Consider the following 18,735-nt stretch of genomic DNA (forward strand, 5'->3'; position numbering starts at 1 on the left):
AACGTTCCATCGGCTGCCGGACATGGGACCACGGTCAGGATGTGGCTTGTGCGTGGCAACCAGAGACTGGCGTGGCATGGTGACTGGGGACGTACCGGGAGGGATTCACTAGACAATCTTCCTGGGAATGTCGGGAGCCAGGGTCTCACCAAAGCGCTGGCTTCAGCCTCCTCATGAATCTCAAGCACCTCGGGATTGTTAGGTTGGAGCCGAGGGCTGGGGCCACGGACAACGGGCTTCCCATCCCTGTGCACGAGACTGAGATTCGGATGAAGGGAGGCGGCCACCCCCGAGCTGGCCACAGGGACCAAGCATGAGGGTGTCGCTGGTGCCCCTCGAATCCGTGCCTGTCCTCAGCAAACAGCGTCATTGACGACTAGTTTGGAGACCCTGACACATGTGGCCATCGTGCCCTCCTGCCAGGCACACGGGAGATTCACGTTCAGGGTCCGGGGTGGCCACCTGGACATGTGGCTATCAGGCGTCGCTTACAGCTCTGAAACCCTCGTGAGGGTCGCTTCAGTCTTAGTGACCAAATTCAACCTCGAAAGCAGACATAACACAATGATCCTTCCTGGAATCTTTGGTTGGATTTGAAATGACCAAGAGCCACGTCCAGCACGCACCTGGGGAGGGAGCTACCCCGGGCGGAAGGGCCGGATGTCACATGGTGAAACCTCTGACCCCTCGCGACACCATAAGACGTGACTTTGGTTTTGTCTTTCTAAAACTAGATCCTGGAGCCCAGAGAAGTGCACTTTGTCAATCGTAAGGGTCTTTGTTCCTTCTTATTTCTCTTTTTTAACCTCCCGTTCCACCTTTTTTGGTTTTTTTTCATGGTGTTTCTTGTCCAATGCAGTAATGTCCCTCCCGCCACTCACTGAAGCTTCGAATTCTGGCTTCTGCAGTTTTATTGTCTGTGTCAGACGTACAGCCAGACCTGCTTCCTGTCCGCGTTGCCCAGATCCTGTTGCAGTGACATGGAGCCCCGTCCTGTTCTCCTTCCACCCCCACTCACCCTCACGCTCTTTGGAAAAAAAGAATCACCTTGTGTGTTGTAGCTCATTTGTTTCGAGAGAAAATCAACAGATCATATTCAGTGTCTTGAATAAATTGCTCTGTTTTGATATTAGAGAACCTGGTTGGTGTGCTCTCTCCATGTCACTTGGTCACTCTTGGGGCCACATGGACAACCATGAATGAAGACAGCTCGGCCTTTTCTCCAGAAGAAAATGGCTGGAGTGCCCCTTTCCAGAACTGCCACATTCAGTAGGGAAAGATCCCTGCCTGTTCTAAACAGCCGCCATGCAAAGGGAGCGTGCTTTTTAACAAAGTGTTTCATTTTCATTATTTTAGTTCAGGCCGGTTGTTTAAAAAAGTCAATGCAAATGAATTCTCTCTTGTTAGCAAATTGCTTTGCGAGGAATTTGAGTTCAAGGATTAGCCCTGAGTAACTGGAAGAACCTAAAGTTATAGGACATGGCTAACTGTTGACGTCACTTCGGCCTGTCGCAGAGGAACACGTTGCAGTATTTACTGACAAGTGCTCTGTGCTGGACGCTACCACGTTCCATCTATGCCACTTTAATTACTTGGTGGGTGTCACATAATTGAATGAGTTCATGGATGTTGCAGTCCCTGTTATATGAGGAGGCAATAGATTCAGAGAGGCAGAGAAGGCAGATCAGCAGACGCTGTCACTCTTAGCATCAGGTTTCATGAACAAGTTAGTGACACAGAAAGTCATGGTGTTCCTTGCCTGCAATCCTAGCTTGTCCCTGCACTGGAACAAAGCAAGGGGATAAGGCCGTTCCTGCCCGCCTTGGCTCAGTGCTTCAGTGGAGGGTGTCTGTGGCCTGTGACTAAGATTCTGGCAGAGCCAGATCCCAAGCACATGTCCTGAATTGGCAACTTGAGACTAAATGTGAAGTGACCAACTGTCACCTTTAGGGAAACCTATCTTGTCTTCCAGTCTTATTCTTTTGCTTTTTGACCAATCACATTCCCAGTTAGTGGATTTGGGGTAACATTCTGGGTACCCTAAACCCTAATACAGAAGCCACAGGAGGCCCCCGGGAAGAACCTCGTGCCATCCCTCAGTGGGCAGCCCACAAAGCGTGTGACAGAGTCCCCAGGATGAATGCGTATGTGAAGTGGCTTTTGGGGCTTCGGCGACAATGCTGTTCACATATTAATAGCTTTCAGTGTGTTTCTTTATCCTGTAGAGGAAGTGACTGGGATCACATGATTGCCCAAGATTTATGTAACTTTAATACTCAGATACATGTAACCGTTTGCTGCAGGGATTCCAAAAATGTTGTCCTTTGTCCATTGAGGCTCCCAACTTAATTGTATTTAGTTTGGGAATTTAAGCTTCAACTCACTGAACAGAAACCTTTTTTTTTTTAATTGCCCCCACCACGGTACCGTTCCAAAAGGATATTTGAGAACATTTTCTGTGTTCACAGAGAGTATTCTCTGCCCCTGTGGGTTCTGGCTGTTAATTACTGTTGACAGAAACCCAGAAGTCACTCTGATGTGCATGAGAAGGGGCAGGTGTGGGTGGGGGACAGATTCATGCTCTTAAAAAAGGACTTTGTATTTGGCTGAATGTTATTTTTCCAGCCTGGATCCTGTGTCTCTGAAGCATCTGATGCACAGCAAGGTAAGCAAGGCATCCGGACACAGCTCTATGTGGAGAACGGAGTAGAGGGCGCAGGGGACAGCGGGACTGGGCAGGGAGGATGTCACCTACAGGACTAACCTTCCCCTAAAACTTGATGTTAACACTGAAGACTGAGGCTTTGGTTACGAATATAGTTGTCCTCAAGCAGGAGGTACTTATTCAGAGACACTCAGGACAGTAGCTGGGTGTATATATCCTACCGTCACTGCACAGTCGTAGACGGTGACGATGATGGTGATATCTTACTCTGTACTGGGGGAGATGAGTAGAATTAAAGCTTTTGATGGTGTGACAACTAAACTGGCTGATAAAATGGCTAGTAAATTAAAGTCAGATGGGAGCTGTCTGCTGGTCACAGTTTCATCTTTCCAGCCAGACTCCCCTCTGTCACAGCCTCATTCTCACAGACCAGCCCAGACTCCTGGCTGTATGTTCCAGTTCCCACTCTCCCTGAAGAGAGAAGGTCCCTCCTGCAGATGTCCCTCCATCCCACTATCATCATCGTGTTCCCTCCACGGGATCATTCCCCTCAGCATCTCAACATGCTCTAACGTCGGTCATCATGAAAACAATAACAGAACAAGCCTCCTGTGACTGTACGGCCCCTGCAGCAAGGAGGCTTCCACAGAAATGGCTCCAAACCAATTATCATCTCATTTCTTCCTTTGCTTGCTCAATCGTCTCCTTGTTCCCTAGATCGACTTTATACACGATGTCCCTGATGTGCATTTTTCCATGCCCAGTGCGTGGCGAGTCGCTGTGAGAAGGTGTCTGCTCACCCTCTTCCTCTCGCAGCTCACCCCAGTCAAAAGCATCATGCTCTGGGCGTCAGCTGGTGATGCTCAGTGTCCTGTCTTGGAGGGGTCCCTTTCACTGCATAATCAGATCAGTCGGGGTTCTGATTTGCAAGCTGCAGAAACTGACTGGCTAACGTAAACCAAAAAGGATTGAGAGGGATTGTGGCAGCTTTGAGAATCTCTGGAGAACCAATTTGGCAGCTAGACAGAACTGCCAACGTCAGGCTGCAAAACTTGGCCAAGATGATGACAAAGACAGCAGTGGATACTGCCCACACCCTGAAACTGGACTCTGGACCCGCCCCTCAAAGCACACCCAATGCACCACCCAGCACAGACCTGCCTGCTGCCACTACTGCTGTCACTGCTCCTTCAGAACAGCTTCTCTGCCACCCATTCTCTTGGGCACTCACTTCTAACTCAGAGACTCGAGAGACATATCTGACTGGCACTGCCAAGTTATGCACCCTGCTCTAGCTGCAAGAGAGGCTGGAAAAGCAAGTAGCTAGCCTCTCTGCCTCTAGAATGAGAGGTGGATCTGTGCCTCATCAGGTTGGAGAGAATGCTCAAGGAGAGATTAAGAAGGTACAGCAACAACTATCAGAGACCCCTGGGCAACCCAGATACCAAGGTCACAGGGTGCTCTAAATGCATCTGCAGCTTTGTGACTCCAAAAGTCCAAATCCAGATGCTTTCTGGAACAGCTCTTCTAGAATGAAAGGGAGACTTAATCTTGATGTGAAGGGAAATGTCACATGGCAGAGCTGTCCACAGTGTCCTGAGAAAATCGTGTCTGGCTTTTCTATTTAATACCTGGGTGTCTTGTGGCCCCAATGCATGCTGCAACATTTTTTGCAAAAAGGAAAAAATACACACACACACACATGTACATTCATGCTCTGCATAACAACATTTCAGTCAACAATGAGCAGCATATACGACAGCGGTCCCATCAGATTATAATGACTATACCATATAGCCTAAGTGTGTACTAGGCTATACCATCTAGGTTCGTGTAGGTACTCTCTATGATATTCACACAATGATGACACCACCTAACGACACATTTCTCAGAACAGATCCTCATCGTTAAGTGACACATAACTGTGTGGAGATATGGATAAGGATCTGAGCAAAGTCAGGTTCCAAGGATTCCTTTGACTATGTCATCGGTCAGCCCAGCATGGGAACACAGGCTAAATTAGTGACAAAAGCCATGCCCCTTCTCCGCCCACTAGTGGGTGTATTGAGGACATGCTGTGCAGCTGCTCTGTGACACCCCCATTTCCTTTTCATCCAGCTGGATTGCTACCTTGCCTCTGGCCCCATCAATGCCTACTCAAGAGCATTTGCTAGAATGAACAAGAAGAACTTAGAAACTATACAAATACATGGAAATTAAACAACACTCTCCTAAACAACCAATGGGTTAATGAATAAATTAAAAGGGAAATTAAAAAGCTTTTTGACACAAATGAGAATGGAAACACATCATACCAAAACCTATGGGACACAGCAAAAGCAGTTTGGAGAGGAAAGTTGACAGCACTAAATGCCTTTATAGAAAAAAAAGTTTTCTAATAAACAACCTAAAGGCAATAGAGAAAGAACAACGAATTAAACCCAAAATTGGCAGAAGGAAAGAAGTTATTAAGCTCAGAGTAGAAATAAATGAAATAGAAATTTAAACAATTGAAAAGGTCAATGAAACGAAGAGTTGGTTTTTCCAAAAGATAAACAAACTTGGCCAAACTTTAGCCAGATTAACCAAGAAAAAAAGAGAAGATTCAAATAAATAAAATGAGAAATGAAAAAGGACACATTATAGGTGATGCCACAAAAATTCAAAGGATCATAAGGGTCTATTATGAATAACTATGCCCACAAATATGATAACAGAAGAAATGGATAAATTCCTGAAGAAATACAATTATGAAGAAATAGAAAATCTGAACAGAGCAAAAACAAGTGAGGAAATGGAATCAGTTATAAAAAATCTTCCATTAAAAGGAAGTCCAGGACCTGATGGCTTCACTGCTGAATTCTACCAAGCTTTTGAAGAAGAGTTGATACCACTTATCTTCAGATTATTCTAGACATTGAGGAGGAATACTTCCGAACTCATTTTATGAAGCCAGCATTACTCTGATCGAAAACCAGACATGGACACACACAAAAAAGAAAATTGTAGGCAAATATCTCTGATAAACATAGATGCAAAAATTCTCAACAAGACACTGGTAAACCGAATTCAACAGCACTTTAATATGATCATTCACTGCGATCACTTGGGACTTATCCCAGGGATCCAAGGATGTATCAATAAATTCAACAACCATGTTAACAGAAATAAAGACAAAAATCATATGATCACTTCAATTGATGCAGCAAAAGCATTTGACAAAATTCAATATCCTTTTGTGATAAAAACTCTTAATAAACTAGGTATTGAAGGCATGTACTGCAATACAATAAAGGTCATATATGACAGAATCACAGCTAACATCACACTGAATGGGGAAAACCTGAGAGTTTTCCCTCTTTGATCAGGAACTAGACAAGGGTACTCACTTTCACCTCTATTCAACATAGTACTGGAAGTCCTAGCCAGAGCAATTAGCAAGAGAGAGAAGAAAAGTCATCCGAATTGGAAAGGAAGAAGTCAAACTGTCCCTTGTTTGCAAACAAGATGATCTTATATGTTGAAAACCCTAAGGACTCCACCAAAAAAACCGTTACAAAATTAGTATTCCTATATACTAATAGTGAACTATCTGAAAAGGAAATCAAGAAAACAATTCCTCTAATGATAATTACAAAAATATTTACATACCGAGGAAAAAACTTAACCAAGGAAGTGAAAGACTTCTACAATAAAAAGTATAAAACTTTGTAGAGAGAAATTGAAGGGGACATAAACATATGGAAAGATATTTGATGTTCATGGATTGGAAGAATGAATATAGTTTAATGGCTATTCTACCCAAAGTGATCTATAGATTTAATGCAATCCCTATCAAAATGCCAATGACGTCCTTCACTGAAATAGAAAAACAATCTTAAAATTCATATGGAATCCAAAAACGACCCCAAATAGCCAAAGAGATCCTGAAAAAAATGAACAAAGCTGGAGTCATTACACTACCTGACATCAAATTATACTATGAAGCTAAAGTAACCATAACTGCATGGTACTGGCATGAAAGCAGACACATGGACCAATGGAACAGAACAGAGAACCCAGAAATAAATTCCTTCACCTCCAGCCAGTTGATCTTTGGCAAAGGTAAACATATTGGGGGGAAGATATTCTTTTCAGTAAATGGTGCTGGGAAACTGGACACCACATGCAGCAGAATGAGACTAGACCCCTACCTCTCACTACATACAAAAATCAATTCAAAATGGATTAAAGATTTAAATGTAAAACCCGAAGCTATGAAACTGTTAGAAGAAAACATAGGGGAAACAATCCACGATATGGGGTTTGGCAAGGATTTTTAAAATAAGACTTCAGAAGCACAATTAATGAAACCAAAAGTAGATGAGTGGAATTACGTGAAAGTAAAAAGATTTTGCACATCAAAGGAAACTTGACAGAGTAAGAGACAACCTACAGAACGGAAGAAAATATTTGCAAACTTTACATCTGAGAAGAGGATAATATCAAGCATATGTAAGGAACTTAAACAACTCAACAGCAAAAAAACCAAATGGCTCAATTGAGAAGTGGGCAAAGGATCTTAATACACACTTCTCAAAAGAAGATATACGAATGGCCAACAGGCATATTTTATACAACATATGTATGTATCAAAATATCAGATTGTACCCCCATAAGTATGTACAATTACAATGTGTTCATTAAAATTTTAAAAACAACAGCATTTGCTAGAGGTGTTGTTCAGACAGAATCCAAGTCTGGCTGGGAGTTCAGCCTCAATTACTTTATTATTGAACTTCGTTCCCGAGGACTCGGATCTTGCACGTACATTACGACCAGCCTCAGAGAAACTCTAGTAGCAACTAAGAGTCTAGAGAAGTGACTGAATGGTCTAGAAGGGACGCTCCTGCACTCGCAGGTGCACAAGCATGGACCGCTGCTCCTATCATCAAGAGGAGCCTCCGGAAGAAGCTCTCACGTGATGACAGTGAGGTCTGGAGGACGCGACAGCTTGGCAGCACGGGGATGGGAAGGTGAGAACATGATTCTAAAGAATGAAAAGTGCAGAGTCTGAGGAATGTGGGGGCTGGTCGCCTGTCAAGTCCCCTTCATAGGTCTCCACGTGTTTGGGGAGCAGAGTCCAAATCATTTGCATTGCGGGACCCACTTGTAGTATGGATTTCAATGGTGCTGGCATCAGAACCTGGCGAGAAAAAGAGAAGAGATTACGATGGTGTCTGTGTCCGTTTCCGAAAATGGACAGAGCTGTAGCATTCGTGTTGTCTGAAAAAAAGAAGAAAAGGTATAGCATACGTTTCATCAACATTGTATGACATCATTACATGATGACATCATTGTATGATGTCACTACAAAGGATAAAACAAATCCCCCAGAATCATGTCGGGCAATTGATAAGTGGGTGGTGTGTGGATGGATGCTGCAGGAAACCACAACTACTGACCCAGGAGGTTCTGGAGCCATGACACGTGCACTGTCTGACGGAGGAGCAATGGGCAGGTGCAGCTCCGGCAGGGGATGCAAACTCAGGCAGCAGCGCCCTCACGCTTGCCTGCCTACCTGCGCTCAGTTCCAAGAGGTGCCCAGAGGGAGGGAACAGCACCCTCTGTATGACTAAGCCTCCTCCCATTGTCTTGTCATGGTTCATGCCACATGGTTTCAGCAAGCAGCTCCTCTATGCCAGCACCTACCTCAACCCATGGAAAACGTTTCCCTCTTTCAAAGCCCAATTGCATACACAATAGTACATGCCTGCTAAATCTCTCCCAAATTGGGCTTCTTGGTTCTGATCACAAACTGGGACCATGATATGTGATTATAAAGTGACCCACGATGGCGTTTGTAATACCTAAATTGATATATCCAAATATACTCAACGTTATTCGGCTTCAACTTCATGAAACATCTGAGGGGACACTTTTTCTCAGGCCTGGGTTTCAAGAGAATGTGTGCTTCCGTGCACACTTGGTATGTTTTCTTGTGGACAATTAAGAATCTTGGAACAGATCACATTTTCTCCTTCACTTCCCGTCTAGGGAGCTCAGAACCAAACTAACAGCCCATTTCAAATAAGCACATGGTGCTAATTCTACCTGGCTTTATTCTGATTTCATCGTGATTCTCCTTTGGGCCTCCTTATTAATCTATTTTCCCCTTTTCCCTGTCCTTTCTCCAGAACATGAGCTGGCTTACAAAAAGCAGTGCAACACCATGAGGAATAAAATATTGCGCGCCAGTCGGTAGTGTGAAAGCACACATCACTCTCCTCAAATGAGTGATCCTGCAGGTCTGTTTAATCATTCCCACACAGCTTCCTTCAGAACCTGTGAGATCCTTTGCAACAAATGTCAGAATTATTCTCTCAGTCCACAAATATCCAGGAGTGCCTGCTCTCTGCCAGCCCATAGGCTATGCACGGGGAATACACAGATGGAAGACACAAAGAAGGGTGGCCTTTTCACCGATGCAGGCGGGACAAATGACTGCCCTTCAGAAGAGCTCCAAGTCCCTCCATCTCTGGGCCCTGCTGGCAATGACAGCCTCCCCGTGCATCCCTCAGGCACACTGGCCTCCCTGTTTTCCACACTGCAAGCTTGGTCCTGCCACAGGACCTTTGCTCTTCCCTTTTTCTGCCTGTAGAGCTCTTCTCCAGATTTCCTCATGGCCCCTTCCTGCTCTTCATTTAGGTTCAATGTCAGCTCATCTTGGGGAGACTTCTGGGACACCCTAACTAAGTCCACTCTCTGACCCCACTCCCTGATTTGCTTTTCTTCATAGCACTGCTCACTATCTGGATCGAATATTATATTATTACTTGTGCTTTTTATTCTCTGTCTCTGCCACTAGAATGTCTCAGTGAGCAGGGAATTTGTCTGTCTTCATCGCCCTAGTATCACTAATGCCTAAAACCACATCTGTCACATAGAAGGTGCTCAATAAGTGAGTCGAATGGACAAACACAGGTAAGTGCCCTGACATCCACTGGAGGTAGCGCTGTGCCCTGCAGCACTGACTAAGACCAATGAGTATAAGGAGGGGCAGGAACAAGTGCGATTTTACAAGAGACACATGTAGAGTCCGAGAGGACACGTAAGAAAAAAACAAAAGAACATTAGCGTTACATGGAAAAGAGAAGGTGGTAAATTGTGGCAATTGGAGAGGTGTGCTTGGAAAAGACTAACAAAGTCTGAGCTACAGAAACAGGCGACAATATTACCAAGAAGGCAAGTATGACACTACCGTGTCCCCTGACATGCACATAGACATTGTGGCCTGTGTGGCACTTCACAGACTTGATTCTAGCAGGGTCACCCACTGTTCATGAGAACATCCTGTGCTCATGGGAACTTGTGCAATTTCTGCGATTCTTTTCCCAAAGACTCTGGACTGGGGTGTCACATGGTGGCTTGTGATCAAGCTCTGGGCTGAGGATACTCCCCCATGACCCCACACTTTGGGACATGCTCTGGGTCCTGTGGCTTTGAAGAGCTCCCGGTCCTTTCATCCTCCCCCTGGGGCTCCATGGAAAAGAAAGTTTATGCATAGCAACTTTCTTGAAGCAAATGCTGCTGGAACAGGGCTGCCTAAGCCCAGCCCTGCCTGTGCTGAGTTGGATGGGTGCTTTCCAGCAGGCCTGCTCTTAAAGGTCTCCTCGAAGAGAATATGCTGGCTGAGCAAGTCTCTGAGAAGATAATTCAACAAGGCTGTTGGGGAATGTTGACTAATTTCCTATGGGTGCTATGTCTATGACTATCTAAGGAACATCCCTGCAGGAAATGCAGGCTCCAGTAACATCATGGTGCCCAAGGGCCAACCCCTTCCTACTGGTCCCCTTGAATGAGCCATGCAAGTCCAGGCAGATTTTGGGGAGCCCCATGTAGAACTGAGATTTGAATGTATATTGGATATCTCCTGTGCCCTCATCTGCCTTTCTTGGATCCCTTGAAAATATTGAAGGCCTAGAACTGGAACCCTCAACCACTGGACACCGAGCATGAGCCACAGAAAACCTGACACCTGGGCGTGACTCCACTTCAAGGCGTTAAATATAATCTGGCCAGCTCAACAGATTCCAAGGTCCTGGGGTATGTTTTCTTCTGCACTCTCCTAGCAGCTACAATTCATGTGGCTAGTGGGTGTTACTTTCAGGGAGAGATGAAGTGAGAACAGATTGCTGTGAGGGGAAAGCTGATTTCCCAGAACCCAAGCCCAAGAGACTCCACCTAACACGGGCTGATTGTGTGGAGGAGTGGGATAATGTTCAGTTCTTGAGAAGGGCCTCAGGGCACTACTTAGAGGATAGGCCACTCAAAAAAATCTTCACATGCACAGTGCTGGGTAAGGAGCCTACAAGTGAGACACAGGAGAATGATAGGAGATACAAGAGAAAAGGACTAGTGGAAGGCAAAAGGAATTATGGGACACTCAAGGTAATGTGAGAATAACAAGGAATTTGGGGAGAGACAAAGATTTATGCTGAAAATGGACAGTTGTGTGGGGAAAAGAATTGTGGGAGAGGCAGGGAATTATGGGAGAAACAAATTTTGGGAGAGAACAAAAAACTGTGAAAAAGACAGGATTATGTTCAAGAATGTAGAGTTATAGAAATGACAGGAAATTGTGTAAAGAGGAGGGAATTTGGGGAGAGAATCAGATTTTGGATGAGAATTATGGTAGAGAAATTAGAAATGTAGGAGAAACCAAATTGTAGGGGAGACAGAATGTGGTTGAGAAGAGAATTATAAAAGAAAACAGATTTGTGAGAAAGGAAGAATGAATTGTGAGAGAAAGCAATGAATCGTGGGAAAGAAGAAATTGTGAGAGACATGGTACTGTGGGAAAAACAAGGAATTGTGGGTGAGAACAGAATTGTGGGAAAGATAGATTGTAGGCAAAAACAAAGAACTGTGGGAGACACAAGGCATGGTGGAAAAGAATGGTGAGAGAAACTGAGATATGGGAATTGTGGGAATGAAGGGAAATTGTGGGAGAGAAGCAATTATGGCAGAGAAGAGTATAGTCAGGTGACAAAATTATAGGAGATAACAAAGAATTATAGGAAAAAAAGATTTATGAGAAAAAGTGGAGAATGGGTAATTGTGGAAAAATCCCTGCAAACTGTGGGAAAGAGGAATTCTGACAGAAATATGGAATTGTGGGAGAAACCAGAAATTATGACAGAACTAATGGGAACTGTGGGAAACACAGGTATTGTAGGGGAAACAAGAAATGGTAGGAGACACTTGTGGTCAAGATGGTGGAATAGACAGTCCCCAGCATCACCCTTTCCCACGATCAACCAATTTACAACTAGTAAAAAGGATTGACTGCCAATCTGGGGCTACTAGAGCTCAGGGGAACAAGAGAGACCTACAGAGTTCATGAAGGCAGGAGAAGCCATGATGAGAGAAAGGACCGCTCTGACCATTTTGAGACCCGGCCATTTCAGGGCTGGTGAGCACACGAAGCAAGATCTGGCAAAAGCCATAGCTGTGCCCTTCATATGAAGTTGTTTGGAGACTGTAGGGGACAAGAGGGCCTTGGTGACCCCAGGCCAGCAAGACCAGTAACGAGATTCCTGTGGACCCACATAGGAGTGAGGGGCCAAAGACAACTGAATAACGGAGCCACTCAGAGGCTGGTGAGTCATCACAGGGAACCAGGGCATGTTGCATCCCATGGGAAATGCTTGGAGTATGGGCAGTGGATGTGACGGGCCCACTGGGGAACATTGGGGCACAGCATGGACAGCTGATCTGCCCCCCAATCAGCACAGGACCACTCACTGTACACTAGTCTGGAATATAGAACTGCAGTGGGTGTAGTTCACTGAAAAGACTCAGGCCCAGACCGGAGTTTCCACACAACCCAGGTGTACCAGACCTCACAAGACCCAGAATTGCTTACAAAGTCAACAATTAAAACCTGAGCTGCACAAAAAGCCTTTGCCAGAGAATTGACAGCAAAGCAGCAATTTAGCTCAACCACAGGGCTCAAGAGCTGGTTTCCTTAGGAAGTCCCCCCATTTTATAAGTAAGCAAAGGACAACAAATCAGTTCCAGTGCTCAGAACAGCGAATAATCCAACACAGAACTGAAAGCGAAAACAAAATCCCACAGATCTGAGACAAAGTTTTGATATTAACCACTAAAGGCCTAACACCACCAAAGAACACCTATAAAACCTAGAAGGAGAGGAAGCCTCCCAGGCTCCCAAGCCAGGGTTCGGGGAAGGCCAAGAGCCTCAGCCATGCCCCCAGCTCAACGACTGCATACAGCCCAGCAATGACCACCAGGCTGCTGCCAGAGGCACCCCAAGCTCCCAAGCCCATGCAGTGGGGGGCCAAGGGCCTTAGCCACACCCCCAACATCTGCACCCAGCCAAGTGATGACCACTTAGCCACCGCTGGAAACGCTCCAGGCTCCCAAGCACAGTCGTGGGGGTCCAAGGGCCTCAGCCACATCCCACTGACATCTGCAGCCAACCAACAACGACCACCGAGCCACCACCGGAAGCACCCCAGGCTCCCAAGCCAGGGCGGTAGGGGGGCCAAGAGCCTCAGCCATGTCCCCTGGATGTTCCCATGTAACCCAGCAACAACCACTCAGCAGCTACCAGAAGCACCCCAGGCTCCTGAGCAGGGGTTGGGGGGGCTGGAGCCCCAGCCACGCCCCACAGCATCCGCATCCTGCCCAGCAGTGAAAAAGACACGTCTGCAAGTCCCCTGGGCTCCCCTGCTTGAATGAATGGGGTGCCATGGGCCTCAAACACACCCCTCCTCCTCCTTTCTCCTCCCACCTTATCCTCTCCCCGTCTCTGCTCCCTATAAATATAATATTTATTCTTTAATAATAATAAAAATGTTTAAATAAATATATTTTAAAAAGTGGAATTGTAGGAAAAACAGAAAAGGCAAGACATTATGATAGAGACAGAACATTATGGAGAAAACAGGAATTGAGGGAGACACTAACAAGGCATTAAAGGTGAGACGGGAAATTGTAGTAGAGACAAAACCGTGGGAGATGAGGACATAGAATTGTAGCACAAGGGAATTATAGCAGAGACAGAATATAGTAGAGCTCCAAGGATTAAAGATGAAAACAGATTTGTGAGAGAATTAAATAAAGGAGAATAGTGGGGGAAACTGGAATTGTCAGAAAGAGGAAATAGTAACAGAAATATAGAATTGTACGGAATAGTAACAGAAATATAGAATTGTGGGAGACAAGGCATAGTGGGAGAGGCAATTCAGGGATACAATAAAGGATTATAGAAAAGAGCAGATGTATGGGAAAGAGAAGGGTTGTGGGAGTAACAAGGAATGGTGAGAAACACAGGGTGCTGGGAAAAGAATTGTGGGAGAAACAAAGGTTTTTGGGAAAGAACAGGAAATGTGGGAGAGGGAGGGAAATAGGAGATACACAATGATGGTGGAAGACAGAGTCTTGCAACACAAAACACAAAACAGATTTATAGATGAAAACAGACTACTGAGGAAAAAAAGAGAAAAGTAAGGGAAAACAATTGTCAGAAAGTGGAAATTGTAACAGGAATATGGAAATGTATAGAAAATGGAATTATGGAAGAGACAGAATACTGATAGAACAAAGGATTAAGGGAGAGAAGAAAGACATGGAATAGTCAAGGATTGTGGGTGAAACAAGTAATTGTGGGTAGGAGCAGAGCTTTATGGGAGGGACTAAATGGTGGGAATGACAAAGATTGTGGGAGAAACAGGAAACGGTCGGAGACAGAAGGGTTGGGACGACAGGAATTGTGGGAGAAACAAAGTGTTATGGGAAAGAACAGGAATTGTGGGAGAGGCGGGGAATTGTGAGATGTAAGTCATGATTGTGGAGAACACAGTGTTGCTAGACAAAGCTATCAGAGGGGACACAGAATGTGGGAGAGCACAGAGAATGGCAGATGAAAACTGATATTGGAGGAGAAAAAGAGAACAGTACGGGAAAACGGAATTGTCAGAGAGTGGAAATTGTAACAGAAATGTAGACTCGAGGGCAAAGCGGATTTGTGGGAGACAGAGGATTCTGGGAAAACAACGGAGTATGGGAGAGAAGAGAGACTTACGGGAGAGGCAAGGATTGTGAGAGAAAAGAGGAACCGTGGGAGAGAAGAGACTTATGGGCGAGAAAGAATTGTAGGGAAAAGGATTCTGGGAGGAACAGGAACAAAGAGGGACAAACGTTGCTGGGAAGAGAGGAATTGTGGGAGAAGCAGTGTGTTATGGGAAAGAACAGGAATTGTGGGACAGGCAGGGAATCGAGGGAAGGAAGCAATTGCAGAGAATGGAGAATGGCAGGTGAAATGGGATTGTGGGGGGGGGGGGAGCGGGAATGGTAGAGAACAAAGGAGCAGAAAATGTGGATCTGTGTGGACGTCCCCCGAAGGGAGACTGGTGGGGGAAGTCAAGAAATTGAGGGAAAGTGGGAATTGTGAGAGAAATACAAACCCACTTCAGAAAGCTTTTGGCAGAATAGAGTTAAAATATAATTCTAACCTTTCCGTGAACTTTTTGACTCACCCCTCACAGTCGTGTGGGGGAAATGGAATTAGGAATGAGCGAGAGTTGTGGGACAGCAGAACACAGAAGAGACATGGAACTGTGGGAGAAACAAGCAGGTGTGGGAGCGACGCCATATGTGGGAAACATGGGGATGGTGAGAGAAATGGAACCGTGAAAGGAGAGACGCAGACCCCGACGGAAGACGGTGGGGTAGGAATCATGGGAGAGACACGGCGATGCCCCACCCTTGCCTGCCAGGCTCCCTACTCTGCAGGGACCAGGTCTCCCGAGTGGGTGCAGGTCCCCAGTGTGCCATTCAAGCCTCGCCTGTGCCCACCCCAGCAAGGCCTCAGCCCCCGCCTCACCCCTGTGGGAGGTCGTGCCCCCAGTGCCACCCAGGGCCCACCCATGGGCTCCCTTCCCAGGGGGTCGGGGACACCTGAAGGGGCCGCGAGAAGTGAACTGCGGCTTCAGATGGTGCACAGAAGGCGATGCATTAAATCACTTATCTCATTGCCATGAACTGGGCTGGTCCTTCGAGCAAGCAGGAATATCTCTTTACTTAAACTTTCACTGGCCTTTCATTGGCCACCGGGTGACGTCCACCCTCCTGAGCAGAACCTGTAAAAACCCTTCATCGTGTGGTCCCAACCTGCCTCTCCAGCTTCCCACAAGCCCTCCACAACCTTCCACACTGTGGCCATTTGCAAACAAGATGCAGACTTCCTGCTCTACGTCTCGACATAGCTGTGCTTCCCCTAGATTGTCTCTGTCCCACAACACCCAGCCTGCACATCGCCACCTCCAGAAACTCCCCTAGTACTCCAAAACCCAAGACAGTTCCTTTAACACTTCACAGATTTCTAAAAAATAAAAGATAGTATTGTCCTTACTTATCTGTGAGTTTGATACATTATACTTCTCAAGGACACACCCATCCTGGCTAAAATGGTGCTGGCCCTATAGCAGATGCTCAATGAATATTTAAGATCAAATTGCGTTAACTTGTGCCAAGTGCCCAGTTAAGTGTGAAAGAACACACCAGATATTTCATAAGGCTCAGTGTGAGCCCCTTGGTCTTGGAAGGAAACCTACAGAAGCAGAATGTTAAGGGCACGATGAGCAAGTCAAGCTTCATCTGGGCAGTTTACATACGAGAAGCCTACCCACAGCTAAGTTTCCTCTGTATCTGCTTAGGTACCAATGATCAGGTTTAGTCAAAAGGAAAAGAGTTCTAGTAAGAGGTTGACCTTGACTTTATGCACGGAAGTAGCATCATACACACATTTAACTTACTCAAATCTAATTCTATTTAGCAAAGGGTCAGGTAGGTAGTGGAGGGGAGGAGAGGTGAGAATTTCCATAGTCCCAGGGATCCTGCTGCCTGGCTTCTCCACACGGTTAGCCTGTGCCCACAGGCAGGGAGGGAAGCAAACTTCAAACATTTCTGCAAGTTGGTAAAGCCCCTGGCAAGAAAATTTGAATGACATTTGAATTTCCCCCACCACTGACAGGCAAGTGGCCCCAGAGACATACTGACCAGGGAATTTAGAAGGAATCCTAAAATTGTCACCAGATAATACAATGGTGATGACAGCCACAACTCAGATGTGGATGTACTTATAAATGTGCTGAAGTGTAGTAAGCAGCAAAACATCTAAATTATTTAATTTACAAACAAAATCCCTCTTAATTCTTTTTAGATTGATGTATGCAAATTCCTGCAATGGGTTCCCGTACAAAATAGTGATGACTGTATATTATGGACGATCTTAAAATATTCCAAGAGGGGTTAGATGAAAACTGAACGCCCTGACTGCCACCCCAGTAGCATCTCTACTTTATACTTTTGCAGAAATTGTTTGTTGTTAACACTACAAACTTACTCTGGCTTCAAAAAAAAAAAAAAAAAAAATCTCCCAAAAGCCTTACTCAACACGTTAGCTAAAAATACATCACGATGGGCTCTAAACTGGTAGCTGGCATTTTTACAGAAATTCTTTCCACAATCAGAAATACTAATTGTACTGATTTTCTCAAAAGGCTTTCCTTACGTGCTTTGTTTTTCCTCCGAGGAGTTCTCAAACTGGTATTTCTCTGGATTATTCAATTCTTACAAAAGAATAACTTAAAGATTTTAAAATATTTTTTCTTCAATTGTAAACTGCAATATCCTTGAGGGAAATTTTACATATGTCTAGTACCTACACCCAACACACTTCCTAATACAGGACCTGGTGGAGTTTTGAGTGGTTATCAGTAGTTATTAAAAGAACAAACAATGGGTATATCCATACAATTGAATATTATTCAGCCATAAAAAGAATGAAGTTCTGCTACAACATGGCTGAATTTGGAAAATGCAATGCTACATAAAAAAAGCCAGACAGAAAAGAACAGATACATTATGCCACATATATGATACGTCCGGAATAGGCACATCCATAGGGACAGAAAATAGGTTAGGGGTCAGCAGGGACTGGGGGTTGAGAGGAACAGGGCTTGTCTGCTAAAGAGTGCAGGTTTCTTTTTGGAGTGAAGAAAATGTTCTGGATTTAGATAGTAGACATGGTTGCACAACCTTGTGATAGACTTAAAGCCACTAAAGTGTACATTCCAAAAGGGTGAATTTTATGGTATGTGGATTATATCTCAACTTTTTAAAAAAGCAAAGGAAGGAGGAATGAGCAGCCTGTGATTAGAACCCCTATACCTTAGTTGTTCTCTGCAGCTGAAAAACCAGAGATCCCTAACTTCCCATAAAGAAGGGAAAATGCCACTGTGGAACGTCCCACTTCACCAGGTAGCAGTGTCACTATCTAAACTCAGTCTTTTAAGATGTTTACTTCTTCTGTTATTTTCCAAAATATAGACTGACTAAACAAATGGCGTTCAAATTTCAAAGGTAAACTGCTACTCATGCCTGACCATATTGCTGTGAATTGTTGTTACAAGATATCAACCCTTGTCAAGCGCTTTCAATAAGCAGGAGGTAAGCAGAGAACGGCAGCCTCAGTGGAGAGCAGCTGTGGGGAAAGGCTGCCCTGTTGGCTTTTCTGCTGGATCTCTATTTGCTATTTCTAAAACTTTGTGTGAAAACCTCCAACTTTTGAGCACCAGTCCAATGCAACAGTTTGCAAAACAAAGAAATGATTTTGTTTCGTGGTGACTGGGGTGGGGTGCAGCAGACGGACTGGGATGGTTTTTATTATTATTTTTCGAGTTTTGGTTGAATGTCAAAGATTGGCTTGGCCAGTTTAAATCACCAAAATGGGAATAAAAACAAAGACAAATAAGTCAAGATAAGAATTTGGTTTATTCCCCAGGTGGTTTCAATAACTCTACATGCTAACAACAATTCCAGTTGGTGAGTCCCTGACCCTTGATGAACTATTTGTACCAGGTAGAAAGTTCATAAACACATGGTCTCTGTCTTTTAGCTTTGGCCAAAACTACTTCTCTGTTTCCCTTTGAGGCTCCCAATTACAACCAGACAGTCCTGTCTCATGGAATCAACCCATCAATTTCTCATCATATTTTTGG

The 18,735-nt window shown here is 44.9% G+C and overlaps 1 protein-coding gene across 1 annotated transcript in view; it reads right to left on the reverse strand.

The window, feature by feature from the left end:
• Positions 1–7,755: 7,755 nt before the first annotated feature.
• The window catches only part of LOC134367168 (G-protein coupled receptor 143-like), a 363,716-nt gene continuing 352,736 nt past the window's right edge, over positions 7,756–18,735 (reverse strand). Inside the window, exon 9 of the mRNA XM_063083820.1 lies at positions 7,756–7,850. Within this exon, the coding sequence (XP_062939890.1) occupies positions 7,756–7,850 (95 nt within the window). The remainder of the gene's footprint in view (positions 7,851–18,735) is intronic.

This window comes from Cynocephalus volans, chromosome X, assembly GCF_027409185.1.
Source record: "Cynocephalus volans isolate mCynVol1 chromosome X, mCynVol1.pri, whole genome shotgun sequence".
Classification (NCBI taxonomy): domain Eukaryota; kingdom Metazoa; phylum Chordata; class Mammalia; order Dermoptera; family Cynocephalidae; genus Cynocephalus; species Cynocephalus volans.